General features: G+C 33.9%; 3 protein-coding genes and 2 pseudogenes across 3 annotated transcripts in view; 2 read left to right on the top strand and 3 right to left on the bottom strand.

Moving 5' to 3' along the window:
* Window positions 1–252, top strand: part of LOC104762597 (KH domain-containing protein HEN4) — a 3276-nt gene extending 3024 nt beyond the window's left edge. Inside the window, exon 5 of the mRNA XM_087497927.1 lies at window positions 244–252. Coding sequence (XP_087354053.1) covers window positions 244–252 — 9 coding nt within the window. The remainder of the gene's footprint in view (window positions 1–243) is intronic.
* A 1060-nt stretch (window positions 253–1312) lies between these two features.
* Window positions 1313–2788, bottom strand: LOC147923157 (NADPH-dependent aldo-keto reductase, chloroplastic-like; annotated as a pseudogene).
* Window positions 2789–6130: 3342 nt separating this feature from the next.
* On the bottom strand, window positions 6131–13504 carry LOC147923156 (structural maintenance of chromosomes protein 2-1-like). The gene is made up of 20 exons (XM_087499556.1): window positions 12817–13504; window positions 11842–12522; window positions 11599–11742; window positions 11218–11508; window positions 10957–11142; window positions 10712–10876; window positions 10571–10630; window positions 10391–10453; window positions 9982–10073; window positions 9754–9850; window positions 8953–9069; window positions 8617–8835; window positions 8325–8465; window positions 8076–8243; window positions 7526–7710; window positions 7331–7424; window positions 7148–7236; window positions 6801–7026; window positions 6563–6637; window positions 6131–6455 (listed from the first exon to the last, which is right to left on the bottom strand). The coding sequence occupies exons 1-20, from the start codon at window positions 13132–13134 to the stop codon at window positions 6339–6341; spliced, it is 3528 nt and encodes a 1175-aa protein (XP_087355682.1). The 5' UTR covers window positions 13135–13504; the 3' UTR covers window positions 6131–6338.
* A 223-nt stretch (window positions 13505–13727) lies between these two features.
* On the top strand, window positions 13728–14511 carry LOC104762375 (uncharacterized; annotated as a pseudogene).
* A 114-nt stretch (window positions 14512–14625) lies between these two features.
* On the bottom strand, window positions 14626–16896 carry LOC104762374 (NAC domain-containing protein 101-like). The gene is made up of 3 exons (XM_087498165.1): window positions 16665–16896; window positions 15850–16035; window positions 14626–15697 (listed from the first exon to the last, which is right to left on the bottom strand). Exons 2-3 carry the CDS (start codon window positions 16007–16009, stop codon window positions 14829–14831), a joined length of 1029 nt encoding a protein of 342 aa, XP_087354291.1. The 5' UTR covers window positions 16010–16035; window positions 16665–16896; the 3' UTR covers window positions 14626–14828.
* Between the last annotated feature and the right edge of the window lie 4657 nt (window positions 16897–21553).

Here is a 21553-nt window from a genome sequence, read left to right as displayed (position 1 = left end):
TTTATTCGTCCGCTCGTAAAAGAAGGATGGTGCCACTCTTTTACTCTCTTTTTCACTTTTTTGAAGAAAAAAAATTCTCAATATCTTTTTCATGTCTTCTTTCGTGCCTTTATCTTTCCGAACGAAAAGATAAACACATATTGCGGTTATATAAATAACTGCTAAATCTATCATCAGTCATTAGTCTATATATAAATTAAATTCATATGTATTGTCATAGTTGTGAATTATTATTTTATGCAGGATGGCTAGCTAATATATATAATACAATACTTAGTGATCACTAACCAACTAATCATTTACATAAGATAATATAGTTTTTTTGCTTAACGAGTTATATTTTAACATGGAATATGCTATAAAGAAAAAAACTAAGGTGTATCAATTGCTTTTAAGAAGGAATTACTTAATTTATGGCAGAAGACAAAAAGTTGTCTCTTTTTCTCGATTTTTACACGGAGGACTAGTGCCTCGTCCGGTCGTCGAAGTGGATGGGTTACATACATGTGTCATATTCTTAGAGGAAGCCAATCGTGTGGAAGTCGACTCACCCAAAGTTTTCCTTTTTATTCACTTTCTATGTGAGACTTTTCCTTTTGCAACGTTGTCTACTTTTCTTTCATTTTTATTTCACTTTTTTTTTGTTTTGTATAAATAAAAACTGTATGTGACAAACTTCTTTTTCTCTGTATGATGAGGCCTCTGTTGAATCCACTCGAGTTTCGAGTTTTTGCATCAAGATAATAAAATTATACAGAAAAAGTTTTTTTTGACACAAATCCAAATGGCAAAGTGGTCTAACTTGCCTTGGCTACAAAAAGCTGTTTAATTAAAATCGGCTGTAGAAGGCTCTAGATTAAAATTATAGTTTGAAATCCGATGACCGATGAGTTGAAATTGATCGACGGTAAATACTGTTCATAGCTGCATTCTTATTTTACTCCAAACTGACTTTACTGAGGCCCATAGGTTAAGGCCCACTTTCAAGTGAATTCTCCCTCAAGAACCGATAATCGATCGGGTCGGGTCGTCGCAATTCAAGAAGATAATAATTTATAATTACCGGATGATCAGATTAATTTATAATTACCGGTTTAACATAACAATACCAACTACCCAATACCAATTAATTTAGTTGGAAATTATAATAAGACCAAAAATATTATAATTAGACCAAGTTGAGCCGGTACCGGTTTAGCTAATCAAAAAATTGTTTTGTTAGGTTGGAAAACGGTCTTGCCGGCGACAATGATTTTGATCCTCTAGCTCTAGCAGAGGACTCTCAGAACTTGATTTAGTTCGTTGAAAAGGATTGAATCAAAATCAACAAAGAGGACGTTCTTTCATGTTGTAATGACTTGATATATATACCACAAATATGAAAAGATCATATGCAAAGAGAATGTGAAGATGAAATTACATTTTGAAGTGAATGATGTGTGTGAAACCCTAGTCAACTAAATCTCACCATCCCAAAGTTGTTGGATAGATTTGTACGGGCTTGTGGTTTGGTTAACAAGGAACTCTCCTCTCATGAGCTTCCATTCCTCCAAATGGTCTATGAGTAACAAGTCTTGATCATCCAGTTTAATTTCTAAGGCTCTCTTGTTCTCTCTCATTCTTGCTCCATTAAAACTCTTCACTATCACGCTTGCCCCTTTTGACATTCCCCATCTTAGAGCCACCTTCATTTACAGATATGTAAATAAATTATTAGTTAGAAGTCAACCAAACCAAGTCTCCTAAACTACAAAGAGGAATGGACTCAGTTCTGGAGTTACCTGAGCAGGAGTGGCATTATGCTTGAGAGCAATGGATTTGATGATAGGGTGTTCAATCACAGCCGTTGATCCCCAAATATTCCCTGGCCCGCCAATTGGGGAATATCCACTTACATGGATATTGTTCTCTTCACACACTTTTCTTAGCTTTCTTTGTCTCCACAAAGGATGCATCTCCACCTATACAATTTAAACCAAGAGAGCACCATCTCAGCCGTCCATCAAACCAAGAGAGCACCATCTCAGCATTTCTTGAATTTTCCAACAAGAAATCTTGGTAATAATGTTGGTATCAAACCTGGTTAACCGAAGGAGGGACAGAAGCGAAATCGAGGAGATCAAAGATCTTTTTAGAAGAGAAGTTGCTAACACCAATAGATTTGCATAAACCCATCTCCAAGCATCTCTCCATGCTTTGCCAAGTTTCTTCAATACCCAAATCTTTCTCAAACTCATCTTCCTTGGTATTGGCTCACTCACTCCTGGCTTTAGCTTTATTGGCCAATGCACCAAGTAATTGTCTAGATACTCTAGACCCATTGTCCTATAGGTCATAAAAAAAATGTGATCATGAGATCGAACTCTCGATCTTCATCCGTAGGTGAGTGTTTGGGGAGAGAATCTTACTTGAGAGTTTGTATGAGGGCAGAGATAGGGTCATGGTGATCACTAGACCATAACTTGGAAGTGACAAAGATATCGTCTCTTTGGACAGTTCCATAGGAGATAGCTTGTCCCAGTGCAGTGCCTAGAGCTTCTTCTGATCCATATATCTTTGCTGTGTCAAAATGTCTATACCCTATCTGCTTTCATTCCAATGGAAAAATCTTATAAGCTTATGGGAATGGTGAAAAAATGATAAACCTATATATTATATAATCATTTGATAAAGTTTTTTTTTTGTGTTATATATAATCAAAAGTAAATAGATGAAAATGAACCTTGATAGCCTGATGGACGGCTGAGATGGTGCTCTCTTGGTTTTTCTGAGGACAATAAGTTCCCATTCCAAGTAATGGAATCGTCTTCCACACCTGAGACGTGCCATGTCACTCCTCATCTTCTCTCTTTCTTGTCTCTTTTATTCTCTCTCTCCAATCTTAGTGTGAGTTTCTTTCTACTCTCTGTTGCGTCTATGATATGTATATATAGGCCATTAAAAGGTCAATGAGCTTGACTTTTTTCGTTTCTTTATACAACAATTTCGTTGTGACATCAAATATCATGGAGTATGTAAGAAATATATGACCTATTTATGGAATATTATGATACTTAATGTTTTTAGAATTTTTTTTGAAATATAATAAGGTTAGGAATGTGGAGGTATCGAAGCACGAGAGTTTCCCATGTCTTCTGGGATTTTCTTAGCCTACCCAAATCCTCATCTCTCAAACCTCAAGATGAATATATCTTCTCTCAATAAATTTCCTCATTAGTGTTTTGAGTGTTTCCAAAATATGGTTGCTCTTGCATTTTTTATATTTTGCAACTTGATCATATTCCACTGGAATTGTTCACGCTAGTTACTTGTTTTGTCAACTGTTAAAAGAATCTCTACTCATTTAACTTTTAATTGAAGTAATGGTCTAAGCATTATCTTCCATAACAAATGACCACTAATAAGTATTTTATCGTTTCACAAAATACCATGCATGTTTTCTTTTGTTCTGTTTAATCCGATCTCAACACTAATCTCCAACATGTGAGAAATCAAAGTATTTTTTACATTTATAAAAAAAAAAAAAAAAATGTTTATTTGTTTAATTTTATCTCCACAAAATGGTTTTATTGTTATTGATGATAAATTAACAATCAAAGATAGACAATAACACTACAAATATTAAGAATCATCAGGAATAGACTATTGATTTTATAGTATGAATGAATAAAATATTATTGAATCACATCCACATTCGAAGAGGCGTTTGTTAGGATTAAAATATTTTGAAGTATCAGTTTTAATAATTGTATTATACTAATTAATAAGATGTTTGAAAGGGCGGTTTGACATATGATTACTTGTCAAGGATTTGATTTGAATAAAATTTTCAAAGAGAGTGGAAGTCAAATAGAATGTGATTGCATGCAAACGACCGTTGGCTTACTAACCAAATTACATACTATGAATTAAGCGTTGACAATTGAATTAATTTTCTAATCTCTTGAAAGGATAAAACTTCATAATTAAAATAATAAAATTAAATGTAATGTTGGGTCATGTAGTATTTTACAACATAAGACAGTCATGTTCCTGCCTTTCTAGTGCACCGCCAAAAGATTTCACAAATCTTTTTTCCATGTGATTTATTATTTTCTTAGTCATTTGGGAATTTGCAGTCCTATTTAGTATTGTAAACTAGAATTAAATGTCAACTACCGCTTACTCCTACTTTAATTTTAATAATTTTTTCATTTATATTTTGACCTCTCATATTTTATAAATTCGATAACGAAAATGATTCTCTGTTTTCTAATTTCTTTAAATGTATCTTTCTCCTACCATTGTGATTATATATTCTCTGTCTATCAACCTTTTCGTGACTCATGCAAGAAGTTGAATAATATTCTTTAAAAATAAAACGAAGCAAATTAGATCAAATGTATCTTTCTGTTGGTCTTTATTAAAGTTGTGGCGGTTGAAACAAATAAATCATCATGACAAAATGCATTGTGATAGTTTGAATTCCGAATCTTTTACATAAACAGAACTATTGTTTTTATTTCATAGTTATCTCTAATACTAAACTCCTATATGATGAAAACGAATTGTACATTAAGTTATTGTTCTATATTTAAAGAAATTATGCTTGGTATTACTGCATATTGTTGACTTTCTTTAGCCTAATCTTGCATTTAGTAGCGCATGCAAGCACTCAATTAGTAGACCATTGAATCCGTAAACAAAAGATCTTAGAACTGAAGCTTCTTAAATTTGCGTCTTGGTTTGAGCGTTTGGAATCCACAATCTATAGGAACCTCGGTAAACCATCATTTTGAACGTTATGGTGGTTTTTTTTAGTAATGGTTTTGAATTAAAGAAAGAAAAAAGTCTTCAAATAAAAGGAAAACATTAACATTTTTCAGAACCCGGAAATCTCGATAGATACAAATCCTACAAACAAAAAGAACGGAACCAAACTTAACCAGCTTTACTGCCCATTGGGCCATCACTCTATCCGAAATAATTGATTTGCACTAACATTAAACTTAAAGCTAATTGATTGAATCTCATTATTAAAAAAAATGAACGAGGAATAATCATAAACTGCTATTGATTTTTTTTTTTGGTTAACTACTAAAAATTATTGAGAATTTGTTATAAATATCATTTTTAGATATACTTTTTAAAAATATATTTTTAAAAAACATTTTCAGTTTTACTCTCTTTTACACAATTACAATATGTTAAATTTATTTTTAGAATTTTTTTTGCTTTTGAACTTAGGGCTTAGAATTTAGGGGGTGATATTGGATTCTAATTTACGAAGATTTTTAAAGAGTTCTAACAAAATCATTAAAAGTGAATAAGTGAAAGATTGTTAAAGATTATGGACAGGATATTTTTAATTCATTAAAACTCTATTCCAATCTCAAACTAATAACTTCACTTAGTCATTTTATCTATAAAAAATTGATATTTTTAAAAATAGATAACATGAAAACGTATTTTTTAAAAATGACATATAGGAAAAATGATATTTTTGAAAATCCCCCAAGATTATTTTGTAATTCTAAAAGACGGTGGGAAAAAAGCTCACTTCATCACGCGTCTTAAAGCAGTTAATTACTAAAAGCTCATACCAGTCCAACCCAGTGACCCACTAAAATTAAATGATCTATATAAGGCTGAGTTACCGCTGAAACTAAAGAAACAAAAACAAAGAAAAAAAGTTCACTAACGTTTTAACTAACCATCGTTTCTGTTCTCGAGCTCTGAGTCTCTGCGCAAACCATTGCCTTTGTGGAGAGCCGGTCCAAAGTAATTTAATGCATAAAGCAAAACAAAAATTGATGCCCAAAATATTTTTTTACGCGAAGCAAAACACTATTGTTTGGTAATTTCGTTGGAACGTTTCTAGGGTGTGCTTTTGAAGCAAATACGTTTGAGTATTGCTTAGGTAAGGCTATCATGACCTTTCTTGCCTTGTTTTACGGCGGAGTAATACCACTTGTGCGGAATTATTATACCAAATCGTAGCTCAAGAGAGTAAAGTGAAATGTCGAAGTCTCAAGGTTGGTTCAGTTAATCAAGCTCACTCTTTGAGTGCACTTTAAATCACCTTGTGCAACTCTTTCAGGAACATGATGATCTTGATTACTAGTGCAGTACATTGCCTAAAGCAGTCATATTCTATACAAAAGATCTTGATTTTCAATGCAAAGAGAGTGCTACAAGGAACTGCCAAATTGCTCCCAAGTAAGTTTTTTAGCTTAAAAATATAGACATACAAAGTAAAACATTAAGCTGTAAAATTCTAAATGGGATTGCAAATCTGCATAGTGATGAATAGTGTTTGGAATACATTCTTGATCTTAATTAATGACGTATAAGACGTATCACTTGGTCTGCTTTGTTATTGTCCTTTGGACTGTTGAAACTCCATCAACGAACTTTGTTCGGAAAAGAACGTTGGCGTTGTTGAACATTCCTTCTTTCAGCGAGACCACGATAAACTGTTGAGAATAGAGTTTCAAAAGCAGAGAAGGTTGTGAGGCCAAAATTGGATTTAAGTAAACACACATAAGAGTATATTAGTAAGGCTTGAAATAGAGATTTAGACCTGCGAGTGAGGGAAATGAGCTTTTATCATTCTTCCTATGTTCTGTGTGTGACTAAGATCAAGAGCTGCATCAACCTGAATAAATCAAAATCATGAGTATTTCTCTTTTCACTCACCAATTGTTATTGAATACCAGTGTTCCACATCAGAAACATAAACAGACCCTTTAGATCTTCTATTGTAATTTGAAATATCAATTGGGAACTGAGAAATCTGAAATTGAGAAGCAGAGCTGTACCTCATCTAATATATAAAGAGGAGCTGGTTTGAAGAGAAGCAATGCCAATATTAGTGATAGCGCAAGAAGTGATCTTTGCCCTCCACTGAGTTCTGATAAAGACTGTTTCCAAACTTTTCCAAAGGCAACACGCACCTCAAGACCATCAAGGAAATTACCGCTTTCAGGAGGTTCTAGTTTTGCCATGGTGCCAGGTAGTAGAGTTGAAAAGATAGATCCAAAATCCCTAAAAAAGAAGGATTTAACATAAGTTGATATATCATATTTTCATTTCAGACATGGAGGAACGAGATCATGAGCCTAAGAGCAAAGAAAAACTCATTGTTGGAGAAAAGATAGATACTCACTGGTTAACTTTAACCCACGTAACTTTCAGGGTTTCTTTTTTCTTCTCATCAAGCTCCTCAATCACTTTTGTGATTTTTGATTTGTCATTCTAGGAAAAAAAACCAAAAAACTGCATTAGTGATGATGGCACACGAAGCTATTGAAATACATTGTAAAGGCGCTCTCTGCCTTCTGCAACTGACCTCGATAGTATTTTTCTTCGATATCAGAGCATTGTATTCATCTTCTGCTTTCTCAAACATAGCCATAACCTTCTTGTTCACTCTTTTTTCCAAGCTTCATGAGGGAAATAAAAAACCAGGAAAAGAAGAAGAATGCCTGTTATTTTGATATTGCACTTCAAGAATGTGAAGACAATATAGGTTGCATTAACATACCCTGATTGATCTGCCTGAAGTTTTTCAAGTTTTTCTCTAGCTACATACGGATCACAAGATTCAAAATCATAATCTGTCCCTCCTTTTCCAAAAAGTTGCTTTTCAGATGCTATCCATGTATGCTTTTCAACAAGTTTGTCTACCTTCGCGGAACAATCCTTGTGATCTGTTTCCATCCTTACGACCTATAAATAAATTGGAAGAAACAGTTGTCACGAAAAGTATATTCCTTGACATGCAAAAATTTCAGAAAGTACTAACTTCTCTAATTTTATATCACAACCAAGTTACAAGAAAGTCTTGACTCTATATCCAGTTCAAGTTCACTTGCCATCCCCAACAGCTGTATGTTACCCATTGAGACGTTTGAACTTTAAAAATTTTAAAGAAACCCAAGGCAGAAACTCTTAACAGGCAAGAATAGTGAATACGACAAGTAACATTTTTATACAGAGTGCAAGAGAAACATAATCAGACTGGTAGTAAGAAAGAAACAAGCAAGGCTGCTTTGCAAAACCTAAAAACAGCAAGAAGACAAAACAGAAAGTACCTCATTTTCCAATTTCTTTCTCTCAAGCTTCATCTCACTAAGCTTCTGCAGAAACTTTTCCTGGTCATTGACCAGACCACTTATCTGTGTATCACATTCCTTCATCTTTGCATGTATCAACTTGAGCTCAGCAAGAGACTCATCATGAATCTTCTGTAAGGCATCAACCTGCAGAAGAATCATATTTTAATATGATAAATTTCTTCATTTTCAACAAATTTCACCAAGAGTAGAAAAAATTACAGTCACCTTGGCTCGCTGCTCGTCTACTTCCGAAGTCAGAGTGCTAATTTGGGTTTTCAATGAAGCTAACTGGCTCTCCAAGGACGAATGTTCTTGCACCATTGCTTCTTCCTCCATCACAAGCTTCTCTTTTTCATTTTCATGACTCTATGAGCATGACGAACCAGAGACAATGTTAAAGCGAATTGAAAAGAAGGCAATATTTCATGATAAAACTGGATAACTCAGGACAAGGAATTATAAAGTGGATTCATGAAGTTTAATGACATGTAAGTAATTGACTAAAAATATTTAATACCTTTAAATCTTTGGAAGCTGCCTGCATCTGAGATTTGATGGTCTTAATAGTTTTTTCCAAGTCCTTGAGTCTTCCCTCTCTGTTTTTGTCATGGTCTTTAATGGAATTCTCTAGTTTGGAAACAGTATCCACACAATTTTTGTAAGCAAGTTCCTTCTCTTTGATTTGGGATCTCGCTTCTTCAAGCTCTTCTTCAAGTTTTTTTACTGCTTCACCAAGCTGTGTATATGACAAATGATGGAAAGTATAAACCCATGTTCTTCAAGTATCAAGAAAAAACCCAACGAAACTAACAATTTAGCTTAAAAGATATAGATAGAAGATGGAGATATAAACCTTGTGGTGCTCATTCTGTTCAGCCCTCTTCAAAAATAAGGACAAGTCATACGTTTTTAGCTCCAACTGTGCATTAACATCTGTGAATTTCTTTTGAAGAGGCTGAAGCTCTCTGATCTGTGATATCAAGATAAACCAGCAGTATACGTTTAAAATACTGAAAGCACTTTAACTCTGTGTGGCATGAGGAGTCTATAGAGAGCAATTAGAGCATTAGTACGCTACTACTTTATCAGTTTCTTAGTACAGTAGAACCTCTATAAATTAATATTCGTTAAATTAATAATCTCTATAAATTAATAAATTTATTCGGTCCCAAGTTGGGACTAGTGTAATTTAGGACATAATTCGATAATATAATAAGATAATATTTTTTTTGAAAATTCTTTGTAAATATATGGTTCCATCAATAATATAAATTAATAATTACATAAAATTATATAAATATATGTATATAATTTTTATTAGAGTTCATTTTTAATATTTAACTGTAAAAAAAAAATTTGAGTACTTTCTTCAAAACATGATAATTGCTATTTTCATTTTAATTGGTTTTATAAAAATATTAATCATAATGATTAAATTTTATTTTTAAACTTTTTTTACCAAATTAGGAAAGTCTCTTTATAAATTAATAATTATTAATTTATCGAGAAATTAAAACCTCGATAAATTAATAGAATTTCATGGTCCCAATATTATTAATTTATAGAGGTTTTACTGTAATTTCGAAATATGGCTAGTATCTGTCAAAATCCAAAATATTTAGACCTATCTCGTAAGAATCGCTTAAGGGTTTACCTGCGCTTCAATGTCAGCCAACCTTTTTTGGTGTCCTTGTAATTTTGATTCAGCTTCTGCCAGGTCATGAAGTTGCCTGAGGAGATCACCTCCACCCCTAAGGCAAAGGAAAAAATATGACCAACAAACTTTTATTTTTGAGTTTTAGGCATTTCTGAACCACACCCGTAAAAAATCAAGGAGATGACCCTAACTAGAGATCTAAGCGTTCAAGAAAGAAAGACATACTTGCGACTCCCACCAGTAAGAAGACCACTTGGCTGGAAAATATCACCTTCAAGCGTGACACTTGGAGTCCGAATATCTCGATTGAAAGCAACCTGCAAAAGAAGCAATGAGGGAAAAATCAAAGACTGAACTCTAGAGGCAGAAGCAATAAATAAATAAAATAGTAGGAAGACAGTCGGAATAAAATCATGGTAGATGTTGCACCTATAACCCACAACATTGATAAACTTTATAATAGCATTATCAGATGTGATTCGTCAAGAGTTACTAAAAAGGAGCTCAATGGAAAAAATGTGCACACCACATATTCTACGTATAGAGTCATACATAAGTTAACATCTTCTTACAAGAAAAGAAGCTGAACGCGCTAGCCACATGTAATTAATATTAATGCTTGGGAAATACTTACTTCCTTGGCTGCATCAGTAGTTTTGCAAACAAAAGTGGAGCCAAAAACATACTCCATGGCATTCTGCAAAATACATATATCACACGAATATGAAGTTGAACTTGAAAATTCAACACTTAAAAGAAACATGCGTGAGATAAAAATTCTCAGCGATGGAGGTTACTATATGCAGGTGGGTACCTTTAGTTCATCGCTGTAACCGACTAAGGAAAGTGCCAGTTCAGCATTATCTTTTCCTACCTGAAATATAATAGAAAATTAGCAAAGAAAATGAAAACAAAGAGATTAATTTTGAAAGTACCAAACAATATAACTACATACCAATCTAGCAGTCGCTTGCTGCACTCTAGGCTGAACAACGTAGGATTGGATTTTGTTCAGAGGTATAATTGTAACTCTTCTCCTAAGAGCACCGTTCTGAAGGAGCTGCTTTCCAGTATCTTCTGAGTCAACAACAACATTATACAACTTCCCACCAGCAGTCACCTGAAAATAGAAAAGCAAAGTAACTTCAGGCAATTAGATCCAACAATGTGTACTATGAAATGATAAGATATATAGTCTACCTCCAACGCTGTCATTGAGGACCTATCTTTTACTTTTATTAGTTTTGCGACCACACCTTTCACCTTAGAACGGTCAAAGTTCCTCTCAGGATCGCGGTATGTAAACTGAACATTTGCTAATTGAGCTGATAACCCACGCACTTTATCTTCCAGCCTTTGTACAACTTCAAGTTCGGCTCCGCGGTCCTAAACAATTATCTCAGTCAGAGATGGATACTTTATATAGAAGTAGACAAAATTAACTTAAGTGACCATGCTAACCTTCTCCAAAGCTTCCATCTGACCCTCATTATAAGGAATAGATTCAAGTGTCTTTTTTACACGTTCCACATCATTTTTCCTGGCTCCAAGTTCATTCTCCACTTCAACGGCTTCTTCACGTTTTGACATTAACTGAGATTTTCTCTCATTTAGCTCCTTTGAACAGTGTTCTATTTTGGTTTTCAGCTGTTTCAACTCTGTTCCAACTGTTCCAACAGCAATCTTTGCATCCCGTAGTTGATCTTCTAAGCATTTCTCTTCATCTCCACTACTCTTACCAGCTAGTACGCCCTAAAAATCAAGGGACATAAACCCAATTAACATAAAACAGAATGGATATTTTTTGGCACGGAATAGAGCGACGTTATTTAGTGGTACTACCTGGTGTTCCTTTTCACACTCTTCCAATGTGGTGGAGAGTTCCTGGAATCTTTGTTTTAGATCTGCCGCTCCTTCCTCAGACTTCTTCACAGCAGCAGCTCTCTCTTTTACGGAATTCTTTAAATCTTCAATATTGTGAACAATCTGTCAAAACCAAGTAGGAAGTCATGAACGCCAGAAATAGCTGAGAATCTATAACACTTCTAGTAACAGATAACATAACAATTTGGTCCTGTCTCTAACCTTTTCAGCATTCTCTTTTTCTCCCAAAAGGGTGTCCTCCTTGTTGTTAAGCTTAGATGACTCACGTGTCATTTCTTGAGACAGTGAATCCACTTTTTCTGACAGAGTTTTAACTTCTCCCCCCATGCTGGCTTCCTTTGCCCGAGTCAGAGTTTTTATCTGTTTCTCAATTTCCTGTATATCTCCCTGCGTCTTTTCTGTATCCTCGTCGATCTTAGTGAGTTTGGTCTTCATTTCTCCAACTCCAAAAACAGCATTGTCTCTAATCTTCTCTGCTTGAACATATTCAAAGGCAATACAGAATCTCCTTAGTCGATCCAGTTCGGCGTTACCATTAGCCCACTGCATGTATTGTGATTTTTCTTTCCTCAACTTCTCCAGAGCCGGCAAAATTTCATGATCAAGGAGCTTATTAATCTCATCAACCTTGGTTTGCTTCTTCTCAAGCGTTTTGAGTGCAGCTTCTTTCTTGTTTTCATACATTCTTGTTCCAGCAGCTTCTTCAAGCATGGATAAAATCTCGGGAGGTTTCATGTTTAGAACTTTGGTGATACGCCCTTGCATAATGAGAAAATGTGGGTTGTTGACATTAAGCTGCACCGAGTGGAAAAGATTCTGAACTTGACTTGGTTGTGCTAGCTTCCCATTTATCAAATACTTGTTCCTACCACCAACTACAATCTTGAAACACCAAAAGATACAAAACGAAATGGTCACTTAAAGCAAATAGAAGACCCATTTCACCATAACATTACAGCATTAGTTAAGAAGCTAAACTCAAAACCCCTAAGCTTTATTCTTTATACATCACAAATTTTGCTACTTTTCTGAAGCCCAACTGTAATCCTAACTAAAACAAGACATGCTCTTTGGCAAAAAAGATTCACAATTCCAAGTTAAAGTCTCAAATTTTGACAAACCCATGAATTGATATCTCAACGATAAGTAGAAGGAAAGGAGAAACAAAGAACATACTTGTCTAGTGACAGTAATCTCCGGGTGCTCCTCATAGCCTAGAGGGCTCCTGTGTCTCTCGGAATTGTCAAATGTAACCGAGACAGTCGCTTTAGTAATCCCAGCTTGTCCTTGCTTATAGACAAGCTCCTGCAGATTAGCAGCTCGAACCTGCTGGAGATTAGTGATACCCAGAACGAAACAGATCGAATCGAGGATATTGGATTTGCCCGACCCATTAAGACCCGTTATCGCATTGAAGTGTTGATCGAAACCAGAAACAACCGTCCTCGTCGCATACGATTTGAAACCCTCTAAGCATATCTCTTTTATATGCATCTTCTTCCCCCAAATTTCCCTCACTGACTGTAAAAGCAAACCCTAGATAGAGCGAGTAGAGTAGCTTAAATCGGAAAACCCCAGAAACCCGATTTCAAAAATTGGAAATTTTAGATCGAAGGTACACGAAATTGAAACGTTGCAAAAGAAGCACAAGTCGAATCTGAAGTGTAATTTTTCTTTTTTTTTTTTAATTGGCAGAAGATTTTTAATAATTAGGATTTAGGAGTCGATTTGGGATTTTGAAAACGAGGCATCTGGATTTGGGAACAGAGGAGCGGGAAATTGAATTTTCCCGAAACCTTCGACACCGTTTAGAAGGTTCCATATTAATGTAACAATGTAATATGAAACTCCCACAATGGTTCGTACCTTTTATGAATGATTAATGCATGGTTTTATATGTTTGTTAATACATAAATTTCATGTTGGACCAATGGATATGAAGCAGATTCCTACAAAGAAATATATCGATATCGTCGAGGGAGTTAAAAACTTGAGTGCCGACGTGGATTTTAGTATGGCCACGTAAATTTGGCCTCAGACGGTTATATAACACGTGTAATGTAATTTCACAAAAACCGTCGTCGCAACCCACTACGAGAGAATACGAGAAGTTGTTTTATTTTAAAAATCTTTCGTAAATGGGAGTAAAAAAAATAACCAAATGGTTAAAAAAAGGATGAAGACGACGACGACGGCGGCGGCGAAAGCAAACCCAATCTTGGAGAAGAAACTCGAAGAACTTGAGTGTTTGCTAGAAGTAATCGGTTCTGGTAATGGTGATCATACTATAGCATACCGGGAATTCAAAGACCGGTTTCTTTTCACGCATACCCTTTTAACTGCGGAGATAACGTCGGTTAAGGAATGTGAAGAAGGAGCAGAAGAATGATGAAACTTCGTTGCATGGCTAAGAGGTTAACCGAACTTGAAGAGGCTTTCAAGGAGTTGACCGGTCCAATTAACGAACCGGACATGCAGAGTTTGGAAAGTGGTGGTGGTGTCAATGTTGATGATGAGACCGGTTTGGTTCGCTCGTTGGTTGAAACGTTGCACGAAGAATATAAAGACGATGCGTCGTTAGAGGAGAAGTTGACGAAGAGAAAAACCGAGAGGATGAAGACGAAGCGGTTTAGGGGTTTGGTTAGTTTTGGTTTAGTTGGTTTTGTTGCGAGTATGGTTAGTTTCTATGGTTATCTTTGTGATCAAACGAACGAGAAGACCATCATTCTCACTCCTACTTAATTTTCGTAACAATTTGTTGCTCTTGTGGTTCATTGATTACGATGAGAGTAATCAAGTTACAATGACTATTGTGTTATATATTTTCAGTATATTTTGGCTTTCTATATGATTAATGTCATCACTCAAAAATCTTGTCTCTTGTGTCAATAGTGCGATGTTGTGTTCCTAAACTGGTAGACGATCTGTTTTGTCAATTAGCTTATGTGTTGGTTTTGATTATGTCTACTGTTTACCAGATACTAGTAGAAACAAAATAATATGATCTTTATATTTATATATGGGATCTTATAAAACTATAAAGTTACAACACAATAAATAAACAATTTTTGTGTAAAATAATAATCAGTAGTCGTTAAGACATATGTATGATATGTAATCAATAAGCATGAACCTCAATTAATTATATATAGGCGTGCGGATTTACACACACGTTTTAAGGATTGATCTTACGTGTGTGTATTTTGAGCCCAAGAGTAGAAGGAACAAGGAGAAGAAGTGGAAGAGGCATTCATAGAAACCATTGTTGCTTGCTCTTCAGAGAGATGATGAAATGTTTCATTCGAAGAGTTATCTGATGGATCTTTATTTACTTCTTCCTCTTCTTGGCCCATGATTAGCTGAGAAGCAACAAACTTGTCAAGCGTTTGCCAATCCATCACTTGATCATTATGATCATCATTGACTAGTAATCCTGATTGATGATGACCACCATTACTTGTGTTCATCATGATCATATGATTATCATCATTGGTAATAACAGGACCATCGTCTCGTTGCATTATCGTGGTTGGGTTTGCGTTAATAGTGCTTAGTACAACACCATAAGGGTCTTGATCATTCTGATGTAATGATGATGAGCCTTGAAACATTCTTGGACTCTCTAGATCAGGGAGATGGTAGTAATTACCATTAGCAACATCCATTTGTTGCGTGAACCAATTAGATTCTTGGCCTGATGATGATCCCATCATTGTTCTTGGATTGTTGTAATTCATCGTGGTTAGTTTCTTCTTGAAAGCGCGACAAACCACCCATCCTTCCTCATGAGGTGGTCCATTTTCATCGGTCTCAAGACGGTATTCATGCATTATCCAATCGGATTTCTGACCATTCGGGGCCCTACCTTTGTAAAACACAAGAGTCTTCCTCATCCCAACAAGCTCTTGCTTTGAGTATATGGCCTTGTCTCGACCTGTTGCTTTCCAAAATCCGGAGCCCGTTGCTCTATTGGTTCGTGTCCCAGTTGGATATTTCTTGTCCTTGTGGCTAAAGAAATACCATTCCCTCTCTTCTCCCGTCCCTCGTCCACATAACTCTATATAGCCCAAAAAAATAACATTTTAATTTAAAAAAAAAAAAAAATACAAGATCTTGATTTTGAATTAGAAGTTTCAAAACCTAGTTTATGTAGTATATATTACGATTTAACTAATGAAATCAAAATGGAACGTTGGAATGCATACATACCTTGGATGTCCCATGGCTCGATTTTGTAGAGATCGACATCTTTGATTACATCAACTTGCATTCCCGGGAATGCAACTTTGTTCTTGAGATAATAGTCAACAAGTTCTTCATCGGTCGGATGGAATCGATAACCGGGAGGAATGTGCGAGAGACTCTCCATTATGATCTACTAATTTTTTATATGTTCTGCAATATGGCAATTTGTAACACATACTTTATCATCGGTACATAGAAAGATATGCATGGAACTGATGTGAAATTAAGAATTCAAGTATGCCTATAATAAAAATGTAAAAGTAATTATGATTAAAGTATATTTGATCCATTTCATTATGAAAAAGTTAAATTTGATACTTTGATTACTCATAATGATTCCATTGAACAAAACTTTATACACATAAAATGATACTAAAAACAAAATTACTTAGTCGACAAAAACAAAAGTAATTACTTTTATGCATGGTTTCAAAGTAGTAATTCACTTTCCACAGTCGTTAAATGAACATATTATTATTAATTATACGCCCCATATCTTTTAATCTTCCCATTCTCCCATTAATCTATCTGACGTATGTATATATATGAACCACATATATGAACCACATATATACATACGTCAGATAAATTAAGTTAACGTACATAGTTTCCAAGGAGAATAAAATCAAAAATGTAATATTATGGAAACATAGTTGTTCTCGACTTCTCGTGAACGAAAGTGAGTATATTTGTGAATATATATATATATGCGATTTTGTAACATATTGAAGACCGAAAATCAGAAACATACATTGTTCTCTGTACTGAAAGAAACTTACTTGAATCTTCTTCTTATATATATGCAAGCTTAGTAAGTATTCGATTTTTTTTTTGTCTTCTCTTGGTTCCTCGTAGATTTGGAGAAAGAGACAAAAGCGTTTTGTCTTGTTTTAGTTGTTTATGTTGAGAACACTAAAGACTTCGAGTGTTCCGATTATGGCGGATTCTCTAGGCTTATATATACACATATATATAGGCACATCAATGTAAACAGAGACAAAAAGCTCTCGTGATGGAAAAGGAATTGTGCTTTATATTATAATTTTTTTGTAATTTATTTTGTTTAATACTTTATTAAGGGAAGATTCTATTTGGATTTTGGGGGTCTTTAATTATAACTAAGCTATCACTGTCTTTCTCTCTCTACCTGAAGTGTTGCATAAGTTTTCACTTTCTACACTGTGTGTGATAGAGAAGTAATGTGATCTTTTAGAACTATCTCTCTACCAACCATTGAATGAGACGTTTTTCAAATAAACTACTTCCCTTTAGTTATATATTTGACAAATACTAATTAAGCGTTTCAGTTGGTGCGGTCGTGGCTGCAATTGTTCACGTTTTGTGGATTGGTGTTCATACCGCTAAAAGGATTAAATTTTTGTAAGCTAAAAAAATATTTAAAACCAAATTGTACATATCAAGATTTTTATAAACTTGAAACATTAAAAAAACTCTTGGTAACATACAATAGAGATCGCGTTTATTAAAACTAGATAGAAAAAGAAATGGAGTACTCTTTTAGACGTCTTAGCCATCAACAAAAATTGTTGAAATTTTAACCATTTCACACCTTTATCCGCCTGCGTTTATTCTCCCGCGTTGATGTTACTCGAAGTCTCAAATATGTACGACACTTTAGATAGTTAGATTAAACTATAAAATCCCTAGTTTTTTAATTGACCGTACGTTGATCGTCAACTAGCAATATATATAATATCCTATATAGTCGAGTTATTTATTAGATTCGTTTGGTGAAATGGATACGTATGTTCTTTTTGAATAAGAAAACAATGTTTTTTTAATTAGTGTGACATAGTTGATCGATAGTTAGCCATGGAAAAGGTTCAGAAAAACTTATATATATATATATATACATATATTTTAGCTTTACAATTTAACTAATGAACAATTATAACGAACCGAAAGAAAGAGAGAACTTCTACAAGTTGATAGGATACTTTTCCGCAGTTATAATCTGTGCAGATTTTTTAGAATTGTAAGGTTTGAACCCATTGGATCTTACTTTACGTAAAGTTTGAATGTGTTTTGATATGAAAAAACAGATTATATGAATTCCAACTTAAAAGTTGTAAATTGGGAATTAAACTATACATATCCATATAAAACTCTAAGATGATTCAGCCATGAACAAAGATAAGACAATTTTCTTATAAAGTTTGATTGTGATGATTGCTTAAAAATTAAAATTACCAGTTATTTATACACAGATTTAAATAAATATATTTTTTTTGTCTCTTTCTAGTGTTTATAATTAAGATACCAACGAGTACTCAAACTAGAGAAACAAATCACCAAAAAGTATATTAATATTTTGTCAAGTTTTTGTACTACTTATATGAAGTGTTTTATTTTATTGTAATTAAATAGACGGTTTTTCTTTTCTTTTGAGTAAATGTAAATATTGTAAGAAACAAACAAGTGAACTATTAAAAACAGAAGATAACAGTAGAATAATTTATTAAAAAAAAACAGTAATAAAATAACGTGGCGTGACATGAGTGGTTACGTAATAACACAGGGAACATCATCGCCGAGAAAAAAGCTCCTTATCGCCTTCGGTGCTGTCCCCACTTCACTTCCTTTTTGTCCCCACCAAACTTCTCACTTGTTGAGTTCTTCCTTCTTCAGTTCTTCTCAACCCTTTTAAACTTACATCCAAATCCTCCATTTGATTCATATTTCTAGACATTATAATAAATTCTCGAATGTCAAGAAAACATACGTTTTCATGTTTTCTTTAAAGTAGGCTTAGAGTTTTGAATATGCATGATCACATATATGAAGATAGGCGAACGTATATTTCTATGAATAAAAAAGTTAATACAACGTAACTACTTTGAAAATTTGATTGTCATACTCATACGTAGGTGATACAAGATTGATAACTTAGAGAAACATATGTGGTATTTACTTCTTAAGGTAATCGAATTTTTTTATGACCGATTGAAATTCTATACTCATACCATATGGTCCACATTGGCATTTTTTTCAACAAAAACTTGATCCGTAAGTTCAATCAAAATAATTTTTGTTATTTTCGTTTATTTCTTTATTTGTTTCTGTTCACTCGTTTAATTGTTGTGGTCATACATCAAATTCACATGAATATATACCACGTTAGTTATATTTTTATTTGATAAGTATCGATTTGTGGGTTTGTCAGTCTAACTATAATTTTAAGCTATTGTTGTTTTCAACCATGTTAAAATTTTTAGGTTATATTTATAAATTTCTTCTTGAACAAAAGCAAAGTTCAGAGAAATTAGAGATCATAAGGATCATTAGATTATGTAGTAAATATCATGACCTAATGCTAGACCTTATTTTTTTAGTTTTGACGGCAGAGTGTGTCTCTTTTCTCTCTTTTTCCCCTTATATCAGTGTCTCTCTGATATTGCTATTAATATATATAAAAATAAAATAAAAAAGGTGGTTCTTAAGCAGTACGCTTCTATCTCCAATTTCTCCACTTGGAACCACTATGATTATACTTGCAAATTCTATATATCATTTTAGTATGGTCTTTATAAAGATATATATAAATATTGCACGCATCTAGTTTCGTGAGTAATATGTACGTACTATAAAGAGATGGATGAGGTGTATCATGTATGTATATAATATATATGTAGAGTTGTGAGAATGCCACTTTAAATTTCGAAAAAACCAAATTTTCATCTGTTTCATATACAGTATTAGATGATGGGACCGACAAACCGACGGTTTTGAGTACATTGATAGGTCTTCGGAAACACTGAGAGAGTGACAGTTATCCAAACCAATCATACCACACGTTTTCTTTACCCAAGTGAGCAACCGGTTTAAGTTGGTTCGATTGGATCTTAAACGGTAAAGGTAAGCACCAGTACATCTTGTGGCTGAAGCCGCTAAGTTGGTCCCAGTAGAAGAAATTATATGATTGGAGTCGTGAGCCCGGCGTGGTCCTCCTAGCCACTGTCAAGTCAGCCATTGCCAACGAACCACCGTTCTTTCCGGTCTAATAAGTGGGCCTTACGGGGGGCCCGTTATCATTATGTGGGGTCCAAAAGTAATGGGGGCTACACGTGAAGCTCGTGCGTGAGTGTGTGTATTAATCTACCTCTTTCTCTATATAATGTACACCAATCCATATTTCATTGGGCTATACATATCTCACTCATATCACTTACACATGTATGTATTTAGAATGCAGCAATCAAGAACGAAAGGATTGGTTATATTAAGTATATTGTTTGATGAAGTCGTTTAAACACACGCGTATATATGAGAAGACAAGAAGAGTGGAAGTGTGAAACTAGAGAATTGATTTTCACTTAGTTTGTACTTTGTAGTGTAAACTAGTTGAATTATTAGCAAACAATTATAATTACATTCTTTGAAAGAAAACAAATCAAAAGATGAAGAGAAAATGTTATGTGAGGTGTAAATTTGAATAATGTTTTCTTGAAAATGATTGGTTGATTGTGGAGTTGCGGAGATCATTCCTCCACCACGATGTATTCATGGTCATATAAGCCTATAAGGATATGACGACCAAAAAAAAATACAAATCATAGGGAACATTATAATCATTTACAGTATATACAAATCACAGGGACCGAAAAATTACGATTTGTATATAATAAGACCTTTTTTAGAGTTTAGTTTTGTCTTATTAAAAAGCAACTTACAAGATATTATATAATAAAAAATTAGATCTTCAAGTATGTTAGATTAGGAATGATTGACCTTTTATTCTAGTGTATTGATTACCTTTTTTTTTAATGCAATGTTGGCATGATATTACTTATTCTTTTTTCTTCAATAATCATATTATTGACATGCATAAACTAGCATAATTACAAAGGAAACAATTGCAACATTTTTGTAACGGTGATATGTTCTTCTTTTATTTGTGAGCTTCAAACCAATCAAAGCTTATGTCTTTAAGTACAAGAGAATAGAAACAAAAATTAAAGTATTAAAAATCACCCGTGCACAATGGACGTAAGTAATATAATTATTTGAAAAATAAGCTCAAGTGTAAATAATTACATGAAACAAATAATCATGTCTTTTTTAGTGCTAAATATATTTGCACTTTGTGAACACGTTTCCTCCACAAATTGTCAACGTTCCCACCTAATGCTAAATTATGAAGGGAGAAATCCTTCATTTTCTTATAATTCTCTTATTTAATATTGTTTCTAAAGTCACCTCATATGGTAAATAATAATGAGAACTATAGATGTATTAATCATATGACTACGAAATTAGAACAAATAAAGGACAAGAATGATTGTATTTCATGTTCATGTCATTTATCAGGTATCTTTAAAAGAAAATCATACAATTTGTTTATATACAGTATTATACAAGAATTAAGTAGTCTACTAGTGTAGTTTATAATATTGGTGTGGCAGAGTTATATAACTTGAGTTCATATTTTTGTAAATGTGTTATGGTCGATGATATAGGAAGAATTGTAAATTATTAACGTTGATAAAAAGAAAAGAATATTTGAAAATGTTCAACAGTCTTGGAAGCGGAACTACAAAGCCTTGTTGCAACAATGCACCAGATGTGGATCCGAGGCTATACACAAGTCATCTTTGAAGGAGATAATCAGCTAGTTAATAGATTGGCATGGGAAGAAGTACTCAACTTC

Source organism: Camelina sativa, chromosome 18, assembly GCF_030686135.1.
Source record: "Camelina sativa cultivar CO46 ecotype springtype chromosome 18, ASM3068613v1".
Lineage (NCBI taxonomy): Eukaryota > Viridiplantae > Streptophyta > Magnoliopsida > Brassicales > Brassicaceae > Camelina > Camelina sativa.
Note: the sequence above shows the minus strand (reverse complement) of the source record. Positions and strands in the feature narration are given on the sequence as shown.